The sequence below is a fragment of the Euprymna scolopes genome, chromosome 12 (assembly GCF_053919585.1).
Source record: "Euprymna scolopes isolate OS-2025 chromosome 12, ASM5391958v1, whole genome shotgun sequence".
In the NCBI taxonomy this organism is placed as follows: Eukaryota; Metazoa; Mollusca; class Cephalopoda; order Sepiida; family Sepiolidae; genus Euprymna; species Euprymna scolopes.
Genome location: NC_136493.1, coordinates 6,924,575 through 6,941,302, shown reverse-complemented (window position 1 = coordinate 6,941,302; position 16,728 = coordinate 6,924,575). Strand labels below are relative to the sequence as shown.

Sequence of the window (16,728 nt, the reverse complement as noted above, 5' to 3'; positions counted from 1 at the left end):
TGAGAGTAACGAGCTGGCATAGTTAGATATCGAAACATCAGTGGTTGTGGTCCCTCTCGTAAGCATCTGATGTTTTTCTAGAGAGAATTCTGACAAGAAAAATATCAGGGAAACCAATGCCAACAATAGAATCTTCTGATTCATATAAAATGATGACGGTGATGAGTAGTAGCAAAATTATGAAAGTTAAAGATAAAAAAGCATTTGATACAAAGAACAATTGGGTGCAACAGGTGCGCATTTTAGTTTTTTTAGAAAATGAAACGGAAACGTATATTTGAAGATTACAAAATCACAATAGTTTGGACTGACAATACATGAAATGAAATACGTAAATAATATTTATTCCATTTCAAAAGAAAGCATATAATCCGACCAAACTTAAATACAAACAAAACTACCAACAATATTTATGCGTACAAATAAAAAGTATTTGAATCTCTTGAAGTAAATTTCTGACAAATTATACGGATCTCGTTAACGACTAGACTTTGGAATTGTTTCACTGTTATCTATTTCTCTTATTGTAAAAACATGCAAAAAAATATTGTAATGTGAACGACCATCTCGCCGCTCAACCCCCCCTTAGGATGACCCCTCACAGTTAAGTCTCAGAGGTAATATGTATTGTTTTGAGTGAATATGAGTTATAAAAATATTGGAAAGTTTGTCAGTCTTAAAATACGAACAGCTTAAGTAACGTTTACTAGCGATAAACGATGGCTGCGCATGAGCGCTCCGAGCGCAATTTGTCATACGAGGGTCGTTTAAAAAGTAAAGCTTCTTATTTTTTTTAGCTCAAAGCATTAAAGAGCTACGAAGATAAGAATGGTACTATTAAAATGCGCGATCTTTTGTGTTCAGAAATTTGTTTTTCTACATAGTTACCACCATTTTCAATGCACTTTTACCAGGAATTCAATGACGCATTTCTGCTTATGACACATATTTATGAGAGCGGTCATTTTCTTAAAGTCTCATACCATGAATATCTACAACTGAGAAGTTAAATTTTCAGGTCATTAATGCATAAAGTCAGTCATCATAGCAATGCAAATTAAAATGTAATAAAAATAATAGGAGGTATTACTTTTAGAATGTTGCTCATACTTTCGTCCGATGTATCCCGAAATCTTTTTATGTTGAACTCGGGAATCTTTCTGTGGAACTGTAGCATATATAGAGGATTTCATAGGAAACCCTTTATTTAATCAAGCGGGGGTTACTCCTCGTCCTGCTAGCCATGACCGGGTAGATGTTTCAAGTGATTCGTAATTGTATTCTTAGTATCGCTCGCACTGAGGATTGAAAGACTGTCACATAAAACTCATTATTAATTAGCATATTATCACTTACAAAACAGGTTCGATTTCCTCTAAAACATTTGAAAACATTCAATATACAGCTTACAAAATTAGGATCATATGAATAAAATGGCAAAAAAATGAGATATTTCCACAACAATTTTGATGCGCAACAAACAACATTTGGACTAGAATTAGTGAAATGTGAACTGATTGTTGACAGGATATTATATTTCACTCCCTTCTGGGATGGCATACACAATGAAAGAGATTCTCTGAAACGAACTGGGTTCGAACTCGGTACACCAACTTTTACAGTCTGTATCGTTAAGCTCTTAGTTCCCACAAGATTATGAAGAATTAGAATGGGACTTACATATCTAACACGCATACTTAATCAAAACGAACGTTTCACCCATTCAATGATATTTTAATCGACTGGAACAAGAAATAGCTACAATAAATATTTGAACGTATCAAACCATGCTGTTCAAAATATACGTTCATCACTAGCAGTATCAGAATTTTTGTAGGAATTTTTGACACCCCTAACACGAAACTGCGAATACAATATAAAAATCTCGTAATTTCTCTGTTAAAAGTGGGTTATTTATTTTCTTTATGGATTATACTTCCAAAATAAACTATTACAGTTGTTTTAAAAATAATAAAAATATTTTTATTTTTTTTTAAAACAGTAATGAATTTTCCGAACTCAATATTTTTCAATTTTTAAACTCAATATTTTTAAATTTTAAAAATCTATCAAAATTTTTCTATTGATTCTATTTTTACGATATTTTCAGGGTCAATGTGAAATTTTATGTTCTTTCCAATAAACCGAATATAATATTTTAGACAAACGTTTTTTTTAAATTCACGCCCCCCCATTTTCACGCCCCCCCATTTTCACGCCCCCCCCCCCATTTTCAACTTTCTCTTAAAAAGTAAATAATTAATTTATGTTTAATAGTTTTATATATCACAAATTGAAGAGAAAAGGTCAATAAATAATATATTCAAATTTAAAACAAAAAAAAAATCAGTTTTTTAGAAATTTACCTGTAAAGTCCGAAGTTTAAAACCTTTTTAAAAAAAAAAAACACATTGTTTTGTTTTGTTTTTTTTTTAAATAAAACCTTGGTCCTTACTCCTTTAATTGAAAAAAAAATTAGGGCTTGAATTACATTTTTCGAGGAGTTATAAGCTTGGAAAGATGGGGTGGAATTATTCACTATTTTCACGAAATTTCTGACACTGCTAGTTCATCACAATTAACAGACTTTCAGATAATAAAATTACTTTTAGCTCCTATAGTAGAACTCAAAGGGAGAATTCAATAACTTTCAGAAATTTATCAAATGATAATGTTATGAATACGTCTGTGACACAAAAGAACTGATATGATTGACGTATCGTCAAAAATATTATATCTATTAATATCAATATGTGTTTTCGAATGTTTGTTGATAAAATTCTGATGATTTTGGTTATTTAGATTATTTTGACTACTGTTTTCACCTTGCATGCTATTTTCACAGCGTTTCGTTTGACTTTCTTCGAGTGTCTCTTGTCTAACTCAAGAATATGTTGAACGGGGTACTTCATTTAATCCAAGACGGTAGTATGTTCTCATTCCATCGTAAAGTAATTCGTATTTATATCTGTTGAATTGAAGCTTTTAACTCCAAAATGATCCATACTTAGAATTGATTATTACTTAGCACTTTCATCTGTGGCACCACGAGTCCATATTGATTTCAAAGTTCGACATAACACCCCTGAAGAAAGTTAAAGGTTACATCGACCGAAGCATTATAGGAATAACATCCAAGATTATAAAATTATGTTGTAGATTTAGTTCCGAGACAACGCTGGAAGGTTTGCTAGTCGATTATTGTTAGTATGTTTCGTAGTTAAAATGGAATGCCAGCTAAAATAAGTATTTTAGAATAAAAATATTTATTTACAATAATATTGGAATGTTATCAAACAGGAGTTTTAGCTGACATATTTAGCAATTTCTAGATCAACATTATAGATTGTGTAAAATATTAAGTGATCTTTAATGCTACGTGTATTTTCACTTTATTTCTCTTTCTTTCAATGAGGACAAAAAAGAAAATTGAATTATAATTGTTCTGCCGAAACCTGGATTTTATGCGCGACGGAAGCTCATGGTAGTTTGCCTGCAAACGCCATTTGACGGCACATTTGTCGGGTCTCAAGAGATCTTAACTAAATATGCTCCTCCAGTGTTAAGTATTAAATAAACGAATTATATTTTTATAAAAATGCCTTTGTTCGTTGTCTTGTACAAGCGTTAAATTTCAGCATGCCGTCCTTGACATTTAACGACACAAAGAAGACTCGACGGCCAAGAAGAGTCGGTTATAGTTGACGCCATATCGACTCGTTGATTTTTCCGTATGTCTGTCGTTTGATATCGTTTATTCTGCTGGTGAGCTGTTTACCATTCCCATGACGTTTCTCAATCAAGTAACTTTTTTCCGGGTAAACGATCCCATCATACATGAACATTTATATATATATATATATATATATATATATATATATATATATATATATATATATATATATATATATATATATATACAAGTAAATGTTATATGCATCTTGTTTATATAGTAACCCTCGGCAATATAACAAGTAATCGAAATAATCCATATAATACGTCTTATGTAATATCTTTTAGTTTTTTACTCATAATATGAAGCACAAAATTGATTTTTGTTTTTTAGCTTACAGATGTATTTTCTTTCTTTGACAGGGTTTACTCGTTGCCATATTATTTTGCTTTTTAAATGAAGAGGTGAGTGCGAAACTGTTTTTCATATTAAATTATCCTCTAAATAGTTTGCTGCAGAAGAACTCATCGTTTGCGACGTATAACACATCACACAATAATTCATAAAAGATTGATTTTTAGGCAAAATTTGACTTTATTCATCGCCATAGTCTGTAAAAAGCTGAATATCGAATACAGCAATAAATCTTGGGAACACGTTTACCAGTAAGAACAGTTGGAAATAAGTTATACACCATCTACTATGACTATGCAATTCCTACAGCTAGAAAACAGAGCTATTAAACCTAACAGTGATATGAGATAAAGGAAAGAAGCAACCTTAGTAGAAGTTAGTGTGCCCAATGATGCTGTTAAACAGAGCTGAAATGGAATAAAAAAAATAACTAAATACCAAGATCTTATGTACAACATAAAAAGAAACTGGAATCTTAGGAAGATTTTCATTATTCCAATAATTATGGAAGCATCTGGACTCATGAAAAAGAATTATAAAACTATCTGGCAAATATACTAGGTGAACCAAGTGCAAGAGAGATGCAAACAATTTTACTTAAAGTGACGGTTGAAATCTTAGCAACACATATCGGTTGTAGTGTCTGAAATAGCCGGTGGATGTCTGGCGTCCTATCAGATTCTCCATCCCCAACAAAAATAAAATGATAAGTTTTATATATTTTTTTTTAGATTGCTATTTTCCGTTTCTTGACTCATATCACTATGTAAGGTTTAATAGCTCTGTTTTCTAGGTACGCAATTGTAGGAATTACTTAGTTATAGTGGGTGGTGTATCACTTATTTCCAACTGTTCGTTCTGGTAAACATGTTCTTGTGACTTTCTGCTTTTCTTTGGTTTAGGGGCAGACATGAATAAAAAATAAACTTGATTACTGTTTCTAAACATAGATTTCAATTCTGGCAATAAATTATAAAAACCAACTGATTAACGTATCCTGTGAATTCGCGAAATCAATACGGTACCGATTATTCTAATCCATTATTAGTACATGCCAGAACGATGTTTTCCACATAGTTGTGGGAGATTCGAACGTGATTTTTAAGTTTTTAAATTTGATTAAAAAATATTTTCGAAAGTATCTTCGCTGTATCAAAGTAACGCAAAATTTAATCTGACTTACTAGTTTTTGTCACAGACACAAAATGTCAATTATAGTATGATTATACAATGTCTGTACGATATTTGGAGGAAATAAAATGTTGCATTTGTTCTTTTAGGTACTTTCTGTCGTACGCCGGCGGTTATATCAGTTACGTCTTCAGATGGGTTTTCTTGACAACAGGCAGTCAAACGTCTTAACTTTGGTTGAAAGTACATCATTCTCTGCTAGAGGGCGTAGCAGTATCATTCCAGCCACATCAAAGCAGGTACGAATCAAGCAAGCATGTATAAACACATACGATACACACGTTACATACGTACGTACTTACATAGATATATTTGCATACACATGGATATACACATAAAAATACATACAAATATACAGATAAAAATACATACAAATATAAACATATATTGCACACATATTTTATATATACACATTGCATACATTATATATACACATACACGTATGAACATACATTACACACATACGTGCATGCATAGATATATACACATACGCATATAAACGTGCATTACATACATACGCGCATACTCAAATATATACACATACACATAAAAATACATTACACAAATACGTGCATACATAGATGTACACGCATACACATATAAACAGACATTACTACATATGTGCTTGCATAAACATATACACATACACATATGCACATACACGCATAAATATATAATACACATACGTGCTTTTATAGATATATACACATATAAAAATACATTACACACATACATGTATACATAGACATATACACGTACACATATAAGCATACATTACACACATACAGTCTTACATAGATATACACGCATACACGTTTAAGCATACAGTAACACATACGTTCATGCACAGAGATATACGCATGCACCATTAAACATACATAACACATATAGATGCATAAGCAGATATTTAGCATACACTATAAAAGTACACTGAAAACATACGTGTATGCAGAGATATATACACGTACACGTATAAACATACCTTACTTATATAAGTACATAGATAGATGTATACATATATATGAACAAACATGCATTGCACACATACGTGCATACATAGATATATACGCATACACATATAAACATACATAACACACATACGTTCATAAACAAATATATAGGCGTATACATATAAGTATACATTACACACACGTGCATACATATATATATATATGCATACACATAAAGACATATATTACATACAGACGTGCATACATTAATAAAGATAATCATACACATTTAAACATACATTGCACACATACATGCATACATAAATATATACGCATACAGGTATAGAACCGCATTACACATACGTGCATACATAGATATATATGCATATACATATAAATATATATTACACATGTACGTTCGTACATAGATATATACGCATATACATATGAACATACATTATACACCTACGTACATACACAGACATATACACATAAAAAATAAGCATACATTTCACACATGTGTGTATACATAGAAAATTAAGCATACACGTATAAGAAACTTCTCTACCACAAATAGCAATGGCCACAGACTCTCTTATTGAAAGTAAATATTTTAAACTCCTCGGCCTAACGTTCACAGGAAACATGAGTTGGAACAATTACATTGAGGAAAGTGGTAGTAGGAAGGCAGGCTCGAACCCGTACTGCAAAGGAGGAAAATAACGTGAAAAAAAAATCTGACCTCTTTGCTGTTATGACAACAGCCAAACCGGAAGTGACGTAAGTTTAAATTAAGGCTAGACAATTGAAAAGAGAGGATAACTTTCGAAAATATCGGCGAAAAAAGTGACCCCTCCCTGTAGAAAAGTGCCCAGTTGAGGGTGAAGAGATTAATGTGTTTAGCCAATTTTTCGGTATTGGTCGTCTGAAGGGTTGAGCTTCAAAACGATACTGATCTCGTGAAAATCTGTCGCCTCTGTCAAAAGTTTTAGGCAGACACGCAAACACGCATACATAGATTTATATCTCAAATTTTCGACCCAAACCGACTAAAAAGCTTGCCCTATCTCTGAATACACTTTATGGAAAATTTCAAATGTTTAGACCAGAAATTATCTTTATTAATTTGGTAGAGACCGCAGAGGTCAATTTTTGTTTTAATTTGACCCCTATTATGACCGTTTAACACTTATTGATTTGGGCTCAAATCAAGTTATTAAGTTGGATCCATGTACAAGGAACCTTTATCTAAAATTTCAAGTGTTTAGACCCAAAATTGTCGGAGGAGTTTGGTAGAGTTCTCAAAGGTCAAATCGTTGAACTTTTATCACTTATATATATATTATTCCTTAATTGGAATTTATTTTGAGATGAGCATTATATGTTAATTTTATTTTTATTTCTAATAGTCCGAAATAAAAATAAAAAAATTTATCACTTAATCGCCAAATTTCTGGCCGAAACCGGATCATATCGATTTTCCCAAATTTCAGTACCGAAAACGGATTACAAAGATTTTCCCAAATCTCAGTACTCTGTATATCAAATTTCGAGTTACTAGACTTAAAATTGACAAAGTTATTGCGTAGGGAAATGTACACAGACAGACACACAGGAAGACATACAGACACGATCACTTTTATAGATATACTAGCATGGATTCCCGGTGTTGCCTGGGTATTTGGAGGTGTATGTTTAGCAAAAACAAAACCGGTCAATTTTTCTAACTTTTACCTCTATTATGACCGTTTAACACTTATTGATTTAGACTCAAATCAAGTTATTAAGTTAGATCCATGTCCAAGGAACCTATATCTAAAATTTCAAGTGTTTAGACCCAAAATTGTCGGGGGAGTTTGGTAGAGTTCTCAAAGGTCAAATCGTTGAACTTTTATCACTTAATCGCCAAATTTCTGACCGAAACCGGATCATATCGATTTTCCCAAATCTCAGTACCCTGTATATCAAATTTCGAGTCTGTAGACTTAAAATTGACAGAGTTATTGCGTAGACACGCAGACACACAGACGGACAGACAGATACACATACACGTTCACTTTTATAGATATACTAGCATAGGTGCCCGGCGTTGCCCGGGTATTTGGAGATGTATGTTGAGCAAAAAAAAAAAAAAAAACCGCCAATTTTTTAACTTTGACCCCTATTATTATTCTTAAAATTTTTATCGTTTTGGGCCCAAATCAAGTTATTAAGTTGGATCCATGTACAAGGAACCTTTATCTAAAATTTCAAGTGTTTAGACCTAAAATTGTCGGAGGAGTTTGGTAGAGTTCTCAAAGGTCAAATCGTTGAACTTTGACTCCTTAATCGCCAAATTTCTGTCCAAAAATCAATCACATCGATTTTCCCAAATCTCAGTACCCTGTATATCAAATTTCGAGTCTGTAGACTTAAAGTTGACAGGGTTATTGTGTATGGAAATGTACATACACAGACACACACATAGACACACACAGACAGATACACAGACACGTTCACTTTTATAGATAGATAGATAGATAGATAGATAGATAGATAGATAGATAGATAGATGGATATGCTGAGGTTAGGGTTAGGGTGCGAAAAAATATAAAACGATAGAAGATTCATCATTCCAAAAGGATACGGACATAGAAATAGCAGCGCGTTCGAATGAGTATTGAACGGATTTAATGGTCAAATTATCACATAATTAAAGAAAAAAAGAAGATAAAATTACAATTTGTTTAATTGTCTCGCTTATAATTAAATAGATCGACTAACAACATCAGCGATATTGCTTGGTCCTACCTTAGCCGAAATAATGAGACATTAAATGATCAACGATGAATTAATGATGAGGAATCAATAAGAGAACTTGCATCTCGATGTTTCGATTTGGGATAATCACAGCAGGAAGATGACGGTGGCTCGGTGGTTAACGATATGGACTGGAAACCTGGGTGTGTTACGTTCGAATTAAATTCGTTCCACAGAAAAAATACTTTCACCTAAGATGTTGGCAATACTCGCGTGGTTCCTACCATAAGTGACTGATATCCTAGAAATAGTTCTTATCGTTGTTGTTGTTGTTGTTGTTGTTGTTGTTAAGCATTATTCATTTATTTCGAATGAATCAGATAATTATAGTTGGCATTTGTTTCTCTGATATCTTTCTAGTTGGAATCCTTTTTAGAAAGACGCCGGGTACTGATAGGGGGAATCACGTCAAAGTTACCAACATCCTAAGTAAATGTGTTTTTGCAAAACGAACTGGATTCTAATTTAGCGCACCCCGGGTTGTCAGTCCATATTGTGAACCACTGATCCACTCGAGTGTTAACATCACTACACGTTATAAACATATAATTATGTTTCGTAAGTTTTTAGATGAGGATTGATAATTCGTATTCATTAGATTATTCGGATTGCTGTTCTCATCTTGAGTTATTTTTACAACGTTTCAGCCGATGTTACGTTCTATATTCTTCAAGTGTATCTAGTCGGACTCGGGAATTTGTACAGAATTTTGAGTGGAACGATTTATTTAGTCCACAGGTATAGTATGCTTTCGTTCTGTAAACCATGATCGCGTAGAAGTACTATGTAATTCGCAATTGTATTCTGAGTATCATGACTGACGGAACGAGAACATGCTACCCCTGAAGATTAAATAAAGAGTTCCGTTCGAAATTTCATACACATTCTTGAATTCCCTCCCCGGTTCCGGCTTCCCTGAATGTACTGACATGCAGTAGTTCAAGTGTAATGTGAACAGGCATCTTGCTATTCAACTCCCTACATAGTATGCCTGTAAATTTGGTCCTAACCTAAACTCCCTGCGTAGTATCCCTGTAAACTTGGTCCTCGCTTTCTTTCCCAACTGTACTGACATGCAGAAGTTCAAGTGTAATGTCAACAGACACCTTGCTGCCCACCTCCCTTCATAATATCTCCGCAACTTATGTCCCATATAGTAGCCTCTACTTCAAAGTGGCGCTGTACCTTGTTTGGGGTGAAGATTGAATAAAAGAAATATAAAGTGGCACCGTACCAGTATTCGGAATGAATTAACGGTACAAACAATCGAATAATTTTAATTAAAACAATATACTTGATAAGTAAGGCTTAATTACGTTGACACGTCGGTTTCTATTTTATCATCTAGGTTAATACATCTTTATTATCAAATGAGTTACCTCTTGGACATAACATGGCGCTGTATTTATTGATAACAACTTTCATGCACGGACAAAACCACGTGTTGTCCTTTAGTAGAGTATATTCCTTGGTTGTGATGAAACTATACGAAACAGAGGAATTTACCAAATTAAATCAACGTGGAGCACTTTAATTTAACAAAGAAATATTGCGTTCTCTATGGGTACGACGTCTGTAGACAAAAAGATACGGCTATCAAAAGATTGACAAGAATTTTGTGAAAATAGAAACGGAGACTTTAATGTAAATCGCTCCAAACAAGGCACGAAGTCACTTGACGAGGGGAGCTAACAGGCAAGAAAGATGGCTATCACAAAAACAGAGAATGCATATTGAACTTAGTCTTGGAAATACCAAAGCTATAAGGACGAAAAGAGTTAGCAGGAAGAGAGTTACACAAACTTGCAGTTTTGAACAGAAGCTCCTGAATTAGGAAGGTTTATTGTAATGAGGTAGCAAAACAGTGGATTGGTAGAATAGGCCAATAGACCAACGAGTCGTACGAGCTAGAACCACGGGGGCAGGGAATCGATCAGACAATCGTGAAAAACACATTATTATTATAATATTTGTATAAAAGACTGAGACTTGAAACAGTGTGTCTGTGAGAGAAAAGTTTCAGAGAAGAAGAACTGGTCGAGCCAATTAAATCATAGATACGTCTCTATACATTATGAAGAACCTTTAAATAAAACAGTAATTCAGCAGCCCAAATATGACAACAGTACTTCGTACATGATGGATTACAAGCAGAAAAGCAAATAAGATGTTTTGCATGTCGAGAATATAGAATAGAAAGGGGTTTTATTAACAATTATAGATTATTTGGGATTGATTTGCACATGTAACTAACTACTTTGCAAATGTAAAGATCAATTTACTTACATAAATTCGGCAGGTTGGAAGCATGCGGTTAGCTTTTGATTAGAGCAAAGAGAAAGTGTTGATACCGTGAAATTATCAAGAATCATTTCAGCGTTTGGAGAGCAGGAATTCGGTTTTGAGTTTGGATGGCTATTTTTACAGTCAGCTTTTTTATAGATTTATACCCCCCTTCCAAAAAAAAAGAATCAAGCAAATGGCACACACAACTGGATACAATTGAAATTAAATTTTTAAAAATATTATACATACAGGTATGAACACTTATTGTAAGAACAATTTTTATAAAATACGTCATTTATACAATAATAATAATAATAATAATAATAATAATAACAACAACAACAACAACAACAATAATAATAATAACAACAATAATAATAACAATTATAATAACAATATTAATAACAACAATAATAATAATAGCAATAACAATAATAATAATAATTATTATAATAGCACTCGAAAACGAGAACCACAAAATCCTATGCGACATGGACATACAGACGGACAAACCCATCCAAGCAAGAAAACCAGATGTCGTAATAATTAACAAGAAAAATCCTGTCAAATCATAGACTTTGCAGTCCCAGCTGACCACAGGGTGAGTGTGAAAGAAAAGGAGAAACGAAGCAAATGCAGAGCTAGCCAGAGAGTTAAAAGGGATTTGAATGATGAAGAAAATCAAAATAGTACCGATAATAGTAGGGGCACTAGGAACAATTCCGGAAAACTTCGAAAAACGGATGGCAGAAATTGGAATCAGAGGAATAACTGCAAAAGTGCAACGACTAACGATAATGAAAACGATTGAAATATTAAGGAAACCCCTTGAATGCAGAGAATAATACAAGACAATATAACGAATAAGCGTTACAGGAAATGAAGAACACCGAAACTGCATATTTACAAGTTCTACACCTCCGAAGATGCATCACCCCCATTGTTTCATCACCGTTCCCCCCCAATAAAAAAGGGATACCAAAGGGCCGAGAAGGATCAATAAGGACTGAAAGACCGAGGAGCGAGCGCCAACCAGACCTCGGCTGGACAAGCGCAAAGAGAATTGGGACCTTGAGGAGGCTGAGTGCCACTCAAATTCCAGTATAAACCAATGGCCACTACTAGCGAGAAATCAATGGTAAGCGGCTGTTGCGATGATGCAAATTCATTTGCAAATGCTATCGAAGAAGGTGGAGAGTGCTGGACGTCTGGGGAGACTTGTTGTCACTCAGTTTCCAGAGAACACCATAGGTTTCCAATCAGATCGTTTGATGACTTGTGTGAAAGCTCCATGTGAGCCCATAATAATAATAATAATAATAATAATAATAATAATAATAATAATAATAATAATAATAATAATAATAATAATAATCTTAACCCTAAAGTTAACCCTTAAAAACTATTTTCGATGTGAGATAACTTATAGGTTTAGTTTATCTGTTTCGCGAGATATTAATCTTTTAGGGATGTAATTTTATAGTTATTATTAACTTTATTTGAATTGATTGAATTGTTTGCTTTTGTAAAATAATAGCTAAAACGACCTGGCTCTCTACAGAATCCATTATGTCCGTGAATTTAGGTTTTAAATATTCCCATGTATTATAAGAGTTTTGTAAACTTCAATATCTAATCTTAAAGTGCTATTAACCTCACACAAAAAATAAAAGATATTTCTCTTATCTAATTTTTCTTATTATATGTTTATTTTATGCTTAATAAGATTAAGTATTTTTTTACATAAATTATAGCAAAATGTGTTAGTTTATTGCCAATAACATTGTACAACAATAACAAATGAAAATTGGCTAGCCATAATGACAAGTGCTCTGACGAACTCAAAGCACTAATACCCCTCGACTACAACAGCCTTGACAAACCAGACAAGCAGCAAAATACCATTCCTTAGATGGCGTAAAGCCTTCTACTTGATTAGTTTTTTTCCCTCGGACTGCTGACTGTACTGACATGCAGAATTTCAAGTGTAATGTACCTATTTACTATGCCTCCCCACGGGACAGAGTTAGACACCAGGGTCGTTTTTTAACGTGTAGAAAAGGTACAAAAATAAAAATTGTCTCAGTCGTGAAGGATTTCTCCTCCGCCGAAAGAGAACAAGAAATGGAAGTGCAGCATCTGAAGCACAGATGGTATTTATTTGCTCCCCCACTGAGCAAATTAGGCACAAGGCCGTTTTTAATGTGAGGTAAAAACCAGCTCCCCTAAAAGTAGGCAAAAAGGGGGAACTCTGGTTACCAAAAATAATAATTGTCCCAGTATAGAGGGTTTCCCCTCCATTGACTGGTACAAATTATCTTAAGCGCAGCATCTGAAGCACAGATACTACACTTTGATCTTGACCAGAAGGCCAAGTACATGTAAACAGACATCTCACTGCTCAACTCCAGAAGTAGTATTCCTGCAAATCTGGTCTCAAATAGTAGCCTGTCACGACTAGTGGTCCTGTGCCTTGTTTGAGGCGAAATGGCAATAAAAAAAAGAATCAAGGTTTTATTTGTTAGTTTAAATGTTATTTAGTTTCAACTTTTACAATCTAACCGACATAATTTTATATAGTAGATATGTATAAGAGATATAGTCGGTGTGGATAATGCTTATGGTATATATTCTTTTGTTGATCAACTCGTGAGAAATCAGAACAGCGGTCCTCCAAACACGTGGCTAGAAATCCAACAATTGTCAAAGGTCACAATCCTACTTCTCAACTCAGCCTGCTTTTATACAGTCTATCTTCCCCATCTGCATGTGTCATTTCGCGCGCGAGATCACAGCTTATAAAACTACAGGCGCCATCTTTAATCTCTCTCATTTTATCGCCTGACTTCGCCCGACACACACACACCTCTGGTAAGACTTCTGTTTCTTTAACTTAAGACAACAGTATACTTGTTTTTAATAAACATCAACGTTTATTTGTTGTTAATTTCTATTTCGACGAATATAAATTTAATCTAACTGGAAACTCGGGGTCGTACCATACAATTAAACATGATATTTTGGTTTATGCAGATTGTATATATACTATTATAGAATCAATTCTCCATTGAATATTATATATTACGAGGAATACTTGCCCGGTGGACTAATTCGCAACAAAAAAACAAAAAAACAATTCAAAATAATAATGATAATATCGTTTACCAAATTTCGTCTGTGTTTGTTTACAATATCACGTCAGCTGATATTTGGATTTGACGATCTTAAACGCAGTCTTTCTTCTCTTATAGATAAAAAAGGAGAATTTTACAGGGGAATATTTTACGTTACACCGGCCAAGGTTACACCTGTGTAGCGTAAAATATTCCCTTGTGTAAAATTTTTTTTTCGATTTTCGATACTTATCGGATGAACTGCTGTACAAAACCTATCTAAGAACACTGCCAGGCATATAAATTACCTTTGTGTGAAATTTGTAAATGAGAGGCTCAGCCGTTTCGGAACCTATGAGGAAGGAACTGACACACACACACACGCGCGCACACACACACACACACACACAAAGTGACTTTTATATAATAGTAGAGAAAGAGATATAGTGAGCATAGATAATGTTTATACTTGTTGTTTTTAATAAGAAATCAACGTTTATTTGTTGTTAATTTATGTTTTGACAAATATACATTTCTTCTAGCTACGTTTTAAATGCCCTTATTATTTGCTTTTTCTTTTTCTTTGTATATTCTAAGAATGGCTTCGAGACAGAATCGATGATTTTGGCCGATACCTGTTGATTCTGCACCTCCAAGGAACACTAATGGCTGCCGACGTAGGCAGTTGGAATGCTTCACATTTTCCTTTATCCAGTTTCCTGGAAGCGACATGTTTAGGCTCGCAGAATCTTTTTTTTTTTTTTTTTTTACTATCGGATTTCTACAGAATCGCCAATCCGAAAGAAGTGACGACAGAAAAATCAACGACTTCAAAGATCCTAAACTCAATCAAGAAAGTTTTATTCGGATGCTCAAAAAAACAACCGTTTCTAAATTTGTTTTTATTTTGTCCTAACCCTAACCTTAACCCTAACCCCAATCCTACTGGTAACAAAAAAATAATGGTAAAACTGTTATTCTATTAAATTATTTATTTGTTTCAATGTCAGTATGAATATGTGACTTTGTTTGTGTCTGAATATTGGGGGGAGGGGGACAAATATTTGCCATGAGATCAGAGACAAACTTTAATAAAGAGTAACCTTGCCTCCCCACTTCACCCAAAAAATGACATCCATCGAATCGTGAATAAAATTTAAAATCCTTTCCTCAATGCAACCATATTTGGTACAAATAATCGTCATCAAGTTTGACATGTATCTAAGATTCGTGGTTTTATCATTGTTCAATGGCATGAGGTACACTTTTTTTTACATCGTAGTCACCACTTATCAAGGCCCGGAAGCCACACGGGAATAAGGTTATTGCGTGTACAGTAATCAATGGGATAGTATCGTAGTAATTGTTAGTAATGGAGATTTGATAAAGTGTCTAACTTAAGGGGGCAGTTTATGAGGAATATGTTTATGTTGGACTTGAAGTTGTAGTCAGGTGGGAAACAGGAAAACGGAAGAGAGTTCCGCAGGCGTGCACTTCTAAGAAAGAAGCTTTGTTCATGGAATCTACGTTTTGATTTAGGCACAGATAAAGAATGGGGAAAATTATTGACAGTGGTTTCAACTAGACGGGTGCTTTTCGTGAAAAATTGGCGAGGGGGGACCAGAGATTGGAGCTCATACGAGCACTTGCTATGGAAATAGCGATAAAACAAAGACAGGCTCGCAACGTCTCTTCTGTGGGAGAGGGGTTGCAGGGAAGAGAAAAGGGCATCCCCCACTAAGCCACGAAATCTATTTTGTACTCTGTCAAGCAGGATAGGCTTTTTTTAGCAGTTCCTGCCCAGATATGGCAGCAGTACTCCATCCTTGGATGTGCTTGGCTTTTATATAGATAGAGAATCTCAGAAGCTTATCAAAACATTGAGCCATCCATTTCAATTGATGGCAGATAGAGATCAGAGCGTTGATGATGTAAAGATAGGAGCTTGGTTTTAGATGCATTAAAAGTAACCAGCCACCTCTTCTCCCACTGTACCACGCGCTCAAGATTAGTACTTGTCTCATCAGTAAGTGATCTAGAATGGGATTAACACTCGCCGGTGTTTAACCTCTTCCCTCTTTTTACATCTGGGGAGTTATTTCAAAGGTAATACCTATCAAAGCAATCTCCGGGCAACTACTGAAATGAAGAAAATCATTATAGCGGAAATCTGGACTGTGCGAATGGGTTGAACTTACTCACAATTTTACACGTCATATCCAAGTGTACCAGCATAATTCATGTTGACACACCGGTTGTCGTTAGATCACTGAAGTTAAGCAACGTTGAGCTTAGTTAGTAT

The 16,728-nt window shown here is 34.2% G+C and overlaps 1 protein-coding gene across 1 annotated transcript in view; it reads left to right on the top strand.

Moving 5' to 3' along the window:
• LOC145291157 (calcitonin gene-related peptide type 1 receptor-like) overlaps window positions 1–15,435 on the top strand; it is a 451,435-nt gene extending 436,000 nt beyond the window's left edge. Inside the window, exons 11-13 of the mRNA XM_080136685.1 lie at window positions 4,096–4,137; window positions 5,368–5,517; window positions 15,024–15,435. Of these exons, the coding sequence (XP_079992811.1) occupies window positions 4,096–4,137; window positions 5,368–5,517; window positions 15,024–15,068 (237 nt within the window). The 3' untranslated portion in view covers window positions 15,069–15,435. The remainder of the gene's footprint in view (window positions 1–4,095; window positions 4,138–5,367; window positions 5,518–15,023) is intronic.
• The last annotated feature ends 1,293 nt before the right edge of the window (window positions 15,436–16,728 follow it).